Source organism: Ammodytes marinus (assembly GCF_949987685.1).
Source record: "Ammodytes marinus genome assembly, chromosome: 8".
Classification (NCBI taxonomy): Eukaryota; Metazoa; Chordata; class Actinopteri; order Uranoscopiformes; family Ammodytidae; genus Ammodytes; species Ammodytes marinus.
In genome coordinates, this window is record NC_137212.1 from 29384507 (window position 1) to 29399289 (window position 14783).

The 14783-nt window shown below is 40.1% G+C and overlaps 1 protein-coding gene across 5 annotated transcripts in view; it reads left to right on the forward strand.

The window, feature by feature from the left end:
- The window catches only part of fryl (furry homolog, like), a 97835-nt gene that overhangs the window by 32281 nt on the left and 50771 nt on the right, over nucleotides 1-14783 (forward strand). For all 5 annotated transcript variants that reach the window (XM_080033039.1, XM_080033036.1, XM_080033037.1 and 2 more), the window contains 10 exons: nucleotides 752-805; nucleotides 3211-3350; nucleotides 3465-3561; nucleotides 4400-4479; nucleotides 5369-5449; nucleotides 5626-5794; nucleotides 7618-7710; nucleotides 7808-7906; nucleotides 8821-8922; nucleotides 14419-14522. In XM_080033039.1, coding sequence (XP_079889165.1) covers nucleotides 752-805; nucleotides 3211-3350; nucleotides 3465-3561; nucleotides 4400-4479; nucleotides 5369-5449; nucleotides 5626-5794; nucleotides 7618-7710; nucleotides 7808-7906; nucleotides 8821-8922; nucleotides 14419-14522 — 1019 coding nt within the window. The remainder of the gene's footprint in view (nucleotides 1-751; nucleotides 806-3210; nucleotides 3351-3464; nucleotides 3562-4399; nucleotides 4480-5368; nucleotides 5450-5625; nucleotides 5795-7617; nucleotides 7711-7807; nucleotides 7907-8820; nucleotides 8923-14418; nucleotides 14523-14783) is intronic.

Below are 14783 nucleotides of genomic sequence, written 5' to 3' on the forward strand. Positions count from 1 at the left end.
ACAGAATAAACCAGCAGAAAAAGGAACAAAGGGGGTGTCCTTAGCTCAGTTAGTAGGGCGTCCCCCCCCCGGGTCGGGCCCAGCAGCAGACCCGGGTTTGATTCCAGCCCGCGGTCGTTCTCTGCATGTCACTCCCCTCTCTGCCCCATTTCACCTCTGTCTCTTCATACTGTCAAATAAAGCATGAAAAATTCCAAAAAAATATCTTAAAAAAAAAGAAAAAAAGAAGAAGGAACAAAATGTAAAACGACACAATGAAGCAGTGCAAATCGTTTTTTAATTATAAAATCAAAAAGGTGCAAGTAAGTATGTGTAAGGCTCATTGATGCATACTGCGTAACCCATGTTGTAACCTTGTGTGTTTTCCTGGATGCTTTGACACAGCCAATGACCAGCACTTTTTAGATCTTGGCACATCAAGCAATGCTGAATGTACATTGGCTCACTTGAAGTTGATGAGAGTTGTAACCCCTTAGGTATTGAAATTTGGTATTGAACGACAAGACATTTTTCCCGATACTCGATGGTACGGAGGGCATTTCAGTCTGTGCCAAAAAAAAAGTATCAAACTCCGATACCCAGCCCTAGTCTTCAGTCACTCTCCAATATCTCATGTACCACACTGTACACCTTCATTTTTCTTTCTCTCATTTACTTTCTCAGTGTCAGTGTCTCTGTGCTGGGTTAGTAACATACTTATTACTAAATCTCTTTATCTTTCTGTCCCTCCCCCCCCCCCCCCCCTTCACAGGAGAAACCCTTGTCCCGGTCCCTGCAGAGAGGGGAAGATGCACAATTTGACCAGGTTAGTACAGCCGTAGTAGTGTCCCGAAGGTAAAAAAAACAAAAAAAACACTTGAGGGCGTACGAATGTGACATTTTCATTTCGCAGGAGGACCAACAGTGATGCCTCCCTGTGTGTGTATATACAGTCATATGAAAAAGTTTGGGAACCCCTCCCAGCCGGCATTATATTTGACTCTGCTTTCACAAAAAAAAGATAAAAGTGGTAGGTCTTTAATTTACCAGGAACAGCTAAGTACTGGGATGTTTTCCAAACAAAGATTTTTTGAAAAGCAGTATTTGGTTGTATGAAATAAAATAAAATGTGAAAAACTGGCTGTGCAAAAATATAGGAACCCTTGTGGTTTTGTTGATTTTAATGCCTGTAACAGCATGTAAAACTGATGACTTTAAACACAAAATTGGTTGGATTATGTTGATAAGCATTGCACCTCATAGAAATGTCTGTTTTAATCATGAGAAAAGGTATTTTAGGTGCCTAAATGCAAGTTGCACTTCTCTTTGACTCTCTGCTGAAGTGAGACAGAATGGGATCATCAAAGCAGCTCCCAAAAGATCTGAAAAACAAAGATTAGTCATTGTCATGGTTTAGGGGAAGGCTACAAGAAGCTTTCCCAAAGGTTTCAATTGTCAATTTCGACTGTAGGGAACGTTGTCAGGAAATGGAAGGACACAGGCACAGTGGCAGTTAAACCCAGGCATGGCAGACCAAGAAAAAAAAAACAGGAGCGGGACTGGGGCCCTGGTTAAAGTCGATAGTCGGATGAATTCAACCCAGTTTCAACAAATTATTCAGGATAATGTTCAAGCATCAGTCACAAAGTTGAAGTCGCCCAGGGGTTGGATATTCCAACAAGACGATGACCCTTAACACAGTTCAAATTCCTGCAGAGGGAAAAGTACAATGTTCTGATATGGCCTTTGCAGTCCAATGACTTGAATATCATCGAAAATCTATGGGATGATTTGAAGCGGGCTTTCCATGCTCAGCAGCCATCACATTTAATTGAACTGGATCACTTTAGTATGGAAGAATGTTCAAAATACCTCCATCCAGGATCCAGACACTCATCACAGGCCACCGAAGGCGTCTAGAGGCTGTTATTTTTGCAAAAGGAGGCTCAACTAAGTACTGATGTCATTTTTCTGTTGGGGTGCCCAAATTTATGCACCAGTCAAATTGTTATGATGCCTATTGCATATTTTCTATTATTCCAATAAACAAAATGATACTGCTGAATTGTTTCCCTAAGGTATGTCATATATGAAAAGGAATTTGCTTCTTTGAAATCCCAGCTAATGATGAACAAAAATCAGAAGGGGGTCCCAAACTTTTTCATATGACTGTATATATATGCGATATGCGCAGTGTTTGAATCCCCACCCCACCCCCCACAGCTCCACCCACCCACTCAGCGGCCCCAGTGTCTGTCCACCCCTGGTTCTGTAGCTGCTGCAGAACTCTATACAATGGGGCCTGGCTGCTGCAGAATGCTTTGTTCAGCACAACACAAAGCCAAACCAGGATGTGCTGTGCTATAGATCCAGCTGTCCCCATTGTGAGTGAGGGGAGAGAAAATGGGTATGGAGAGAGCAAAAAAAAAAAAAAAAGTGAGAGTGAGAGTGTAGAAATCGCTGTGTCATCCTCAGCAGTAAATCAGCATTGGCAGTGTTTCTGCCCCGTGCCATAAGGGCAGAGGGAGCAGTTGCATAACTCTCCTGCCTAGCATCCATCATCCACCAACCCCTTATCACACCGCACTGGCCCGTTTAACACACACACACACACACACACACACGCGCAAACACAAGGACACACTTTCTGCATATTGACCAACCACCTTAATGTTTTACCGTATTGTCTGAAACTATTCACTGTAATCTTTAGTTGCTAAAGTGCTGATTTCTTGTTTTCACTATTTACTTGTAAGTAATATGATTTTCAGATTTTTTTTCTTCCATTAGAATACAGCTTTAACTTTTTTTTACAGCAACATACAAATCAATATAGATCAAGCGAAGTTAATACAGCGCTTGGTTTAAAAGGCACAATTGACATTGGGGACAAGCTATATAGAGGCCAGCCCTATTATTGAATGTGAACAACGGCCACAGAGACAGATGTATTGTGGGAGCTGCTCAATTGTGTGGCAGCGCTATGATCATCCAACACTGCACTCCCTCAATTGCAATCAATAGCTACAGTATGTCACCCGCTAGTTTGGAGAGTCTGGTCTATAATCGCCCTGTGTGCTACTGGCTTATTGAATATAAAAAAAATCCCCTTTTTTAATCATTGCTTTTTTTGCGACGGCATTCTCTACACCATGGGTTTTATTTTACTAATGTGTTTGACATGTGTCAGTTTTGTTTATCTATCTATCCGTTTTTTCTTTTTTTTTTCAGTTAATAAGCTCTATGAGCTCAATAGCAGAACACTGTTTGCCCTCCCTCCTGCGCACACTGTTCGACTGGTACCGGCGGCAGAGTGGCACCGAGGACGAGTCTTACGAGTACAGGCCTCGCTCCAGTACCAAGTCCAAAGGGTGAGAGGCTTCCCCTCTTCATTTCAACACTCAACTTCTGCCTTCTGAACAGGTCATTTAGAAGTGATTTCCATTGAGCTTTCCATGTACTCTTTTTCTTTGTTGATGTTGTAGGGATGAACAGCACCGAGATAAAGACTACCTTCTGGAGCGGAGGGACTTAGCCATAGATTTCATTTTTTGTTTAGTTTCCGTGGAGGTTCTAAAACAGGTGAGCTATATATCCCGACACATTGCTTCATTTGCATATTACATTGCGCCCCAGTTCATAAAACATATTTGGCAGTTGGGTTTTGCTGGGGTCATGTGATAACTGAATGTTTACACAGAGAGGTGTGGAAATGCACACAGACGGTTTTGACATGGTATTGACATTATCTGTTTCTTTGTTTGATTGATTTTTTTGCTTTTATGTGCACTGCGCCTTTATAATACTACTTTACCTTCCTTGAAAATGTAGAGTCTGTGCTTTCTGTGTTACTGTTGGTAATAAATAAGAATGTAGTTAATGAAGTCATAACAAGTACTCGGTCAAAGAGGTATCTGTATAGCTTAACCTTGGCGCATGCTACATAAAATTTACAATTGTCTTTGTCCACCTTTTGTGTGTTGCTACCAATCATTAAAAGCATCTTTAACTGCCAGGGCCGAATTCCCCTACTGATTAGAGACTTGGCATTACTAAAACTTTTATTGTCTCACTAGTGAACTGCCGACTAAGAAAGATAAGAGTAATGTTTAAGAGGTTGTCATTTTATTTTATGTGCCTAACTTACTGTGGTTGCAGAATTGAAGCGCAGTCTTGTTTGTGAGGTCCAGGGGGGGGTACACAGTAAATAAACACAGTGACAACACACCAACTCTCAACTGGATGTCTTTCTAAATCTAAGCCAAGTCCTTTTTTCCAGTTCCTGGAGACCAGAGCTAAATTGTCCTTGGCTCTGCTCCTGTAGGGGGAGGTTAATGAATGGTAGGCAAAGAGGAAAAGAACGGAGACTTATCAATGCTTCTAATGGGGACCAATGCTTTCCTTGTTGTTCACGTCACAGATTCCTCTTCATCCAGTGCCAGATGTTTTAGTACACGAAGTTCTGAACCTGGCATTCAAGCACTTTAAACACAAAGAGGGGTAAGTTAAGCATCAACACACAGAGGATTACCACTTGAATAAAAAAAAGGCTTAGTTTTTTATTTGTTTACTACTTTTTTTTAAAAAATAGACTGGCTCAATGGGCATTGTCTCTTTTTAAAAACTTTATTATGACCACACTTAACACTTTCAGAGTTAGTATGTTGTTTTAAAGTCATATAGCACAATGTCTTCTACAACAAAATCTATCTGTCTAAGGTGAGACACTGCATGTGAACATGATGAAAAAATAATGTAATTATAGATATCATCATGAAACTTTGCCAGTTTACTTACGTGGAAGCAATTCTTTTTATTGTAGTACATTTTCTTTGGAAATCTTTGAATAAATATGCAAATTTGGCCATTTCTAAGAAAATGCGGGTAAATTTGCATGTTCTTTAAAAAAAAAACACACACAAATATAGGCGTCGGATACAGCCAAAGTTTAAATCTTCGTTTCATTTTAACAACATATTCGTGACCAAAGTGTTTTGCAGAACAGATTTTTAGATGCATCCTTTCTCTGTTAATAAATCAAAATATACTATGTACACAGGTCTTATAAATGCCTTTTTCAGCATGTTTCTGAGAACAAAATCTGTCATAAATAAGACCATTTCAAAAAATATGAACTAATGCTTCTGTAATAACCTTCAGGATTAGTGCTAAGAATGATTAGGGGATGTTTAAGTGCTTTAAATGTTGAGTATTGAAAGAAAAAATAATTAATATTAAAGATGTTTTGTATAGGAAAAATATACAGACGCAAATAGACAACGTTTGATTAAATAAACACCTAAATGTACATTATGGAAGCAAAAAAAAAGCAAAAAATCTCAAAATGTACCAGTGCCTCTTGATGACATTATGCCTTGATGATTGACAGGTATTGCGGCCCCAACACTGGCAACGTGCACATCGTTGCAGACCTGTATGCTGAGGTCATTGGAATCCTCACACAGTCAAAGTAAGCAAAGCTAAATAGTGGATCTGAACTCCGCCTAAATTGGTTACAACTTATCACATTCTAAATCACCTCCTTTTATATATTTGTCTTTGTGTGTGTGTGTGTGGTCTGTCTGTCTGTCTCTCTCTCTCTGTCTGTCTCTGTCTGTCTGTCTGTCTGTCTGTCTGTGTGCTCAGGTTCCAGGCAGTGAGGAAGAAGTTCATCACAGAGCTGAAGGAGCTGAGGCAGAAGGAGCAGAGCCCCTACGTGGTCCAGAGCATCATCACTCTCATCATGGGCATGAAGTTCTTCCGGGTCAAGATGTATCCCGTGGAGGACTTTGAGGCGTCTTTCCAGTTCATGCAGGTAAATTATAGTCCCCTTTATTTCCCTTTTTATTTATTCTATTCTATTCGTGCCCGTTTATGCCAGACTTGTAGCTAACAGTTAAGCGTGGATGATATGTGTGTTTGTTAAATTGCACCAGACATTTTATTTTACTGCGGCCCCCCTTTGTTCAAAATCAGCAGCTCTCCTCTAGCAATAGCTCATAAAAAGCCTCCATGAGTAACGATCAAAGGTGGAGGCTTGCCAAGACAGTGACTGTACTGTATGTGTGTGTGCTGTGAATGGAGCAGTAGTAGCTTTTTCATTCATCTCTACTAGTGCAGTGCCCGTAGGAAGCAGGTATTAGCTTATGCATGCTCAAATGTAACCCGTCATGAAAGTGGGACATGCAGTGTCAAACAGTCATTGAAATGGCGGTCGCATCGCTCGTCAATGTCACTTTTGGTCTTTCTGTAATAGTTTTTGCACCATATATAATCCTCTATTCTTCAAATCAGGTGAATTAAAAAAAAAAATGTATTGGTAATTGCAGCTTGAAGGCAGCAGCATTTATTTGTGCAACCAAAATGAAGGACATTTTTCCATTTTACATAGACTCTAGCTCGTTTAGCTTTTAGTTTCTGAAAGATATAAAACATTTCATGGAATTGTATTTACCTTCACCTGTAGCAACCCTATCCGAGACTGTGCTAGTTTAAATGGAAAACGCTATTGACACGCTAACTGAAATTAGCATCACTGTCGTGGTAGTGTTTAACTATAGATTAACTGTATTACAGTGAAAATAGCGTAAAGTGCAATCTTTAACACTAAAGCAGACAGGTTTGAGGTGTTGGTGATGTCTGTTGAAAGGTTTAAGAATGTCTTGTTTGGGAAGTTATCACTGTTGAGGGTGCATGGATTGAGGGAGTAACAAAAGGCTGTGCCTGCTGTGTCCCACTCATCAATGTAAATTTCATTCGAAGCAGCCAATCAAATCAGAAGGAGGCGGGTTTTACTCTGGGATTACTTCATGCCCGTCCTCACTGCGGCCTTCAGTATGCGCACTTATGCGCACACCAGCATGATATAAATATGATAATATGATCAATATCCCTCATGCAAGCCTCATCGGAAGCTCAGGCCGATCTGACAAACATTCAGAGAGATATGCAAGCCAGAGACAGACGGACACGCACGCACGCACAGACAGACAGACAGACAGACAGACAGATGTTTCTTGCTTTATAGATAGAGTGGTTGTTCTGTCTCTCTACGTCACATTGATTCTGTCGTGTGTTAATGGAACATACCGTGGGTTTATGTACTCCAATCTGTTTTAGCACATATCATGGCATGTGATGTTGTTATATAGAGCGTGAGCAATAACCGATAACTTCGACTTCGTATTCACAAAATGGATTACATTTAAGTTTGTCTACTATTTCAGTCAATGATAAAAATGAAACACTTTGTTTTGTTTAGAGTGATGCTCTTTTTCACTGATTTAGTTAGCCACAAGGTAGCCGTTTATTTTTGCACTTAATATCAGGCGTTGTTCGGCCATTGTATCACTACGGCAACTTGCGCCGACGCAGTCTAGCGTATCACTCCACCAGTCAGCTGTTCGACTCAGATCTACCGCGGCTTACTCAAGTAAGCTCAACACAATAAACCAAATGGCCTAAAGTGATTTTAAAATATGCAGATATTTGCCTGTAAACATAAGCCCAGGTTTCTCTTTGTGTGAGTGAGTGAAACTGTACCGTGTCCTTCCAGTCTGTTTATGTATGTATCTTCTGTGTATTCTCTTCATACATGTTGTGCCTTTTGGTGGTGTCCTTTTTTTTTTTTTTTACTAGGAATGTGCCCAGTATTTCCTGGAAGTCAAGGATAAGGACATAAAGCATGCTCTAGCAGGCCTGTTTGTGGAGATTCTCATCCCCGTCGCAGCTGTGAGTGTACCATGAGCAAGAAAGATGTCCACTTGTTTTGCTTTTTTTCATTAATGCATTTGAGATCAGTGGCAAACGACTCTCTTGATCCCTTCAGGCGGTGAAAAATGAAGTCAACGTGCCGTGCCTGAAGAACTTTGTGGAAATGCTGTACCAGAACACATTTGAACTTAGTTCCAGAAAGAAGCACTCCCTGGTAATAACCATATCATTCTGTCTCTTCCTCCCCCACCCCCTATCACTATTCACTCAGCATTTTAACTACTTCCTCCTCCTATTGTGTTGCACTCCTTCCTGTATTTTGTCAAAAAAAAAAAATATTGGCTCACACAGTCCTGTCATATTATCATCCGAACATATTCAACTTTGAAAATATAAGTACAACCCAATGACGTCAATTTATTCATTTTCCTGACAATCTCCGAAACAGTTTTTTTTCCCACATCTGTTTCTTATATATTGAGTTATTTTGTATGTGTACTACTTACAGTATGCTTAGATCCTGATGTCATCAAAGAGAGTTCAGAGGTATTGTGCAGCTCTAGTCTAAAAGCTTGTGCTCTTGGTCTGTCCTTTACAGTAGTGTGCAAGGCTTTCATGCATATAGGGGAAAACAGGGTTATATGTCACACGGGTTGGTTGTCACATTCGTTATATTTCGGCACCAGAAGGCGCTGTCTCTGAAATGTTGGTATGGAAATGTCCAGAATTGGGATCAGAGATAACATTGTGACAAACAACCCCATAGTGTGTGACAACCGACCCCTTGGTGGGGTTGGTTGTCAAAATGTGTCAGAGTGTCTTTGATGGTCAATTACTTCTTCACTACAATAAGTTGGAACATGAGAGGGATACACATTTCAAGCCAACACCTTAAGCTTCAATTCAATGTAGGAATGACTATAGAAAGATGTTTTGGTGATGAGCAATTCACACTAGAGTAAAAAGTTTGCCTACCAACCCCATTCTCCCCTACTTTTATTTTTTTACTTATTTATTTTTTTGAGAAACTGGCTAATGGGATTAGATTATACTCTGTGGGCAAACTACTTACCCCCTTTTTTTGGCTATCTTTTGATGCTGACACTGTTCCATGTCTCTCTCCCCCAGGCCTTGTATCCCCTGGTGACATGCCTGATGTGTGTCAGTCAGAAGCAGTTCTTCCTCAACAACTGGCACATCTTCCTCACCAACTGCCTCTCGCACCTCAAGGTACTGCTAGCCCTGAGCTTTTTAATACCCAGTCCATTTCAGAAAAAGTTTGTACCCTTGTGCTAAAAAAAAAAAGCATATAGCACAATGACTGTATTATTATTCAAGTATTTTTAGGGCACCATACTTGGCTTTAACAGTCCTTAATTCAGCGTCCAACCTCAGTCTTATGACTCATGTGACATTTCGGTTGGTTCTCTGTGGGTTAGGACCCTTTAAATTCAAGCTCATAAAGGATCTCTTTTACACGAAAAAAGGAAAACAATTTGTTCAACACTTCTGACTGTTGAAGGGAAGTGAATTGGTTAGTATTATGACTATCTGGTGTTACGTGCTGTAATGCTTCCCATTTTGAAGAAGTTGTGAAGGGTGTGCTCTGTGGCTCTGTCCTTTTAAGATCATAATGTACTTTCCCCCTCCTCCCCATCATCACAACTACCAGATCTGGACAGGAATAGCACTTGATTTGATGAGGTAATAGTAGAGCAACAATTTCATGCTTGTATATGGACAAAATAAAACGCCAAATTAAAGAGTATGGGTTGGTATTGCTAATAATCCCTGTTGTAACTGCAACTCATTTGAAATAAACTGTGTAACATCTTTTAAAAAACCCACGTTCAAAGTGTGCTACGTCTTAGCCGATGCACCTCGCATATTAGCTCAAGTGCTGTTTCAACTCAGGTCTGTTAACTGACTCCTTGTGAACCAAATTACAAACGGATCAAACCTGCCTTTTTCTCCTTGTCCCCTGACCATAATGATTCCAAAAAGCCCCATTGACCAAATGGACCCACTGACTTGACTTACGGACTCGAGCACTTCCACTCTACAATGATTGTCCCTTTTGTTGAGATTGTTTGGTCTTGTGGTAGACTTGTCTGAGCCTTTTGTGACGGTGGTTTTTTCTGATGGTTTTTTGAATGGCTCTCTGTCCTCTCAGTGATCACTTTCCAGTTTCTTTCACCATATCGATTGTTTTTTAACACTTCCTTGATTTGCAAAAATCGTAATTGGTCAGTCTGCTGCGTGTTCGTTGATGATTCTTGGATTATTAAATAATTTTATGGGTTTGTGTGATGGCCAGATGATTTGAGTGATTTGGGGGTGTCTTGTACCAACCAATGATTTTAACCCTGTGGGGGGGTAGTACACTAGTACTTCAGCCAGCTGTTATAAAGTATTGTCCGTTTAGAGCAGGAGCTTCATAATAAGCTTATCAGAAATTCTCACAATAACTTTAAGGGGTTTGGTGTATTAATATCATTCAGTAAAATAGTTTTGTCTTTGTTTTTTTCCAGCCCCCCGCCCCTCCAATATACATTACAGTGAGTGAAAATACGGATGGAGAGGTTGTGGGAGGTGGCCTATATGCTGTATGTATATACTGTATGTACAGTATAAATATATACTGTAATATTGACTGTATATACAGTATAAAGACCACCTTGTGAGTGAAAAATGCATAAAGCAAAGGCAAGAAAAAAGTTGCGATCAAAAGCATAATTTGTCATTTTAAATGCATTTGAATGCAATACATCATGTGAGGTCAGTACAGTAAAAATATGCGCGAATAAAATTTTCTAGTTATAAATACTAAAAATATACCACTGTGTGAAAAATATGTGATAACTGTTTCCTGAAACCTGATAAATGTCGGTGATCATAACAGTACTTTACTGACTAAAGGAGATATAATTGACACCATAATCGGGCAGGCTTACTTTAAAGTTGGACCCCCCCCCCCCCCCCCCCCCCCCACAGGGTTAAATTTTAAAAAATGTGTGTTGTGAGTGCTTGACATGGATCTAACTGGACTGACTTGGGTTTCGCTGTTTGTGGGCTTCGTAGACAAAACCGGACTCTCTTTCTTTCTTTCTTTCTTTCTTTGCTTTTATTTTTTTTTTCAAATTATTTTCCAATCACCTCTTAAGTGTCCTTTTCCTCATCCTTCTGTGTCCCCCCTTTATATATCCACTCCTCTATATGTGTGTCTTCTCCTTCCCAGTGTCTGATTTCCAGACCACAGCACACACCATGTTTTGTTTTGCTTTTGCACTTTAAAGAAAAAATTAAAAATCTGCCCACTCTTATGTTAAAATATAGAACACCATATCAAATACCAATGAACTGTTGATTACTGGCATGCCTCTAATACTTTCACTAAATAGATCCACTAGTAGCATGTTCAACAGTTCATTGTGTTCTGATTTCAGCAATATATACGGTAGTCTGTGTGTACTGTCACAATGACAAGAGTAAACCTACTTTGTTTTCACTGCTCTTGTCATATTTGTTTTTTCAGTTTTTTTGCCTTTTAACTTGCATGTGTCCCTCTCCCAAACCCCTACATTCTTTTGTCTCCTGTCATTTTCATCTTTTTTTTCTCACACCGAAACTGGCTCCAGATGCCGTCTAACAACAGCATCCGAAAGCAGATTGAGACGCTGCAGGTGAGTTATCTGGCCTTTTATTTTGAAAGGTCCAGGTCCTGACCAGGCTGTAGGGTGTATTAGACTTCTGCCTTGTTGGCCCCATGATGTGGTCAACCTTTCTCTGTAGTAGTGACAGCAGACTCGTAATCGGGTAAATAAACGAATAAGACTTCTACAGGACTTGTAAAATACACCTTTATCCGATCTATTTCGCACACAAATCGGCACATTAATGGACAAGGGAAGTCGTATAAGAACACTTAGATAACTCGTTCATAGTCGGCATTCTACCTGCATGTATACAGGATCGCATATCAGAGTTTGCATTCTGCGCTAGCTCGAGAGTTCCCTGTCGGGGATTTCACAAGGAAGTGGAAGGAGACGACTTAATAAATAGTAGTGTTGTTGCCGGAAAGGAACCGGACGTGGCTCTATAACCACTTGTTAAAAGGGCCACTGCGCCACCTAGCATAGCGGACTCAGCTATGCTCCGGCCATTTATCGAATATTTGAAAGGCCATGTATACTCAGACAAGTGACACGGTCTGTTCGAGCGGCAAGTTCAGTATATGGCTTAATCCTATCTAGTTGTCCCATGAAAACGCACTGAGTTATGTGTTCATTCCCAGCAGAACCCCTGTGAACTAACTCGGAGCTTTGCGATAGTTCCTTTGGCTGTGTTTTGTCGAGCTTTGTTTGTATTTTTCTGAGCAGATTTTTACTGTCATCTTATTACTATTGGAGCAACCGTTGCTTTAAAATATGATATCTATTTGTACAAGGACTGGTGGCAAAAAAATATATGTTGATGGTTCAGCTGTCATTTCAATGCATTATGTTATGTTTTTTTTTGTCTGCTTTATCTCCTTCAAGTGAAAGAGGAAACCATAAAGTATGAAAATTAGACACCAGCTCTTTTTTATAATAAAATGCAATTATTTGGTTATCGTCAAATGTATGATAATAGTAGCTATAAATGCATGTTGCTAAAAACTTTCGTTATCATACATACCTAGTATTTATTAGCAGACTGTTGGAGCAGCTCATAGAAGCATGAGCAGATAAATTCATTGGTCTATAGTGGAATTTGGTGTTCTGCTCCTGTGTTTGTTTTGTAGCAGGTCTACGTTTAGTTTTTCTGTTTGGAGTGGGCTGTCTGGCAGCAAACACAATCCCTGCTTTCCGAATCACATACTCTTTCTTTTTTCTATTCTACATACTGCAGCTGACGATAAAAATAATCTAGTTAGGATGCAGTAGGCATACTATTGGGACATACATATACTTATTTTTTTCATCATAACATTGCGCCTTGATCTTGCCTCTTGCTTTTATATCGCATCCCCGTTTGTTTTCATATGGAGGCTCCGTTGATGTCACGTCACTTCACGTGCGCACTGGATTATGGGTCAGAATCGCCCAAATAGGATGCTATTTCCAACACTAAAAATCTTGGCTGGATATAGACATCCGGGTACTTCTAACCATCCTAAATCTGGTCACAAGAATCGGGACATCCTAAATCTTTTTTTCTACCATACTAACTAGAAAAAAGTATGCGATTCGGAACGCAAGGAATGATTTCTCAGTGTTCTCTATGTACACTCCAGTACCTGAGCCATCAGCAGTTGACATTAGGGCTGAGTATTGTATTTAGTAAACAGTTCATCAGCAATGTGTGACAGAAATCCTCAATTTGCACAACACTATAATATATTTTTTAGGTTTTCTAGCAAAAGCAAACTCAGTAGTCCCCTACTGGACACATTTACATGATGTTAAAGAAGTGACATTACTACTTGCCAAACCAAAAGTGTGTTGAATACATTTACATGTACACAGGTATTGTGTGTGTTCAGTATGGGATGTAAGGGTTAAGACCTGGATGGGGGAAGAATAAGCCTATATCTATAAAATGTAAAACGTTATAGACCTGTTTTCAAAAAAAGAAAAGTGTTATCTGATAACTGACAACTGGGGTGCAAGTTCTTTTTTAAATAGAAACAAGGCCAAGCCAATTAGAGGAGATTAAATCTTAGATCACAATGATGCTTGGGACTTTTTAAGATAAATGATAATGGAAAAGTGCTGACCCTGGAGCAGCCCTAGTTGACTTTAGAGACTGCTTTGTTTGTGCTCGGTGATATAATGTTCTGTGCAGCTGTGATTGGAGAGATAAGAGAGATGGCTGCAATACAAACGGGTTGGACTGTGGTTTGAAAGCATAGCACCCAAACCACAAAAAAATAAATAAATAATCTCGCTATCTTTCCAATGGTTTAATTTACCCAAGTTTGCAAATATCCTCCTATGACATACCTACCGTCACTTCCCATCTGTTTTCATAAGGTACAGCCAAGCTTAAGCAAAGCCATGGTGTGCCTTACTTGTTAACATTTCCACTGTGCCCCTCCCAGTAAGGGATATCTGTGGGGAAAACCTTGTGCCAATATGGAACATATGGAAATCCTGCATCACACACACCCTCTGAGCATGGTCAGCTCACAGTGTGGCACCGTGTGTGTGTATATCTCAACACTATAGGTATTGGTCATCATAGCAGGGAACTTGCTGGATCGGTCCCAAAACAAGTCCTTAAAATATCAACCTGGATGTTCTCTTTTTTTCTAGGACATAATTATTGATTTACAAATTCAATTTAGAATTTAAAACGGTTGTAGTGACTAAGGTATTTATCCTGAAGATTCTGGTTGTGAAAGTCTGTGTCCATACTTAGCATTGCTTCCCAAATGCCCCATAAAATGATATTGTATTTCACTAGTTTAACTGACAGCTTAATAGTTATGTAAGCATTTAGCCTTCAATTTATAAGACCATGTGGCGTTAACCGTTTTACACATCAGTCAGTGAATCATTAAAAATTAAATTCATGCACAAAGAGTTTCCCCCGCTTTTTCTATTTAGTTATGTTTATCGGAGTTTTCTCATGACAGTCAACAGCCCTGGCCCTCTCAGGTCTCACAGGTGGGTAATGACATGATTGCTATATAATCACATTGAGTGGCTCATATTCTTTTTTTTTTCCCACATCCATCCACAGAACAAAGACCCCAAAATGTCCCGTGTCGCGTTGGAGTCACTCTACAGATTACTCTGGGTCTACATCATCAGGATCAAGTGCGAGAGCAACACGGTCACACAGAGGCAAGTGGATCCACTCACTCACTCACTCACTCACTCACTCACTCACTCACTCACTCACTCACTCACTCACTCACTCACTCACTCACTCACTCACTCACTCACTCACTCACTCACTCACTCACTCACTCACTCACTCACTCACTCACTCACTCACTCACTCACTCACACACACACACACACACTCTATCTCTTTCGCTCGCTCGCTCGCTCACACACACACACACACACTCTCTCTCACTCACTCACTCACTCACTCACTCA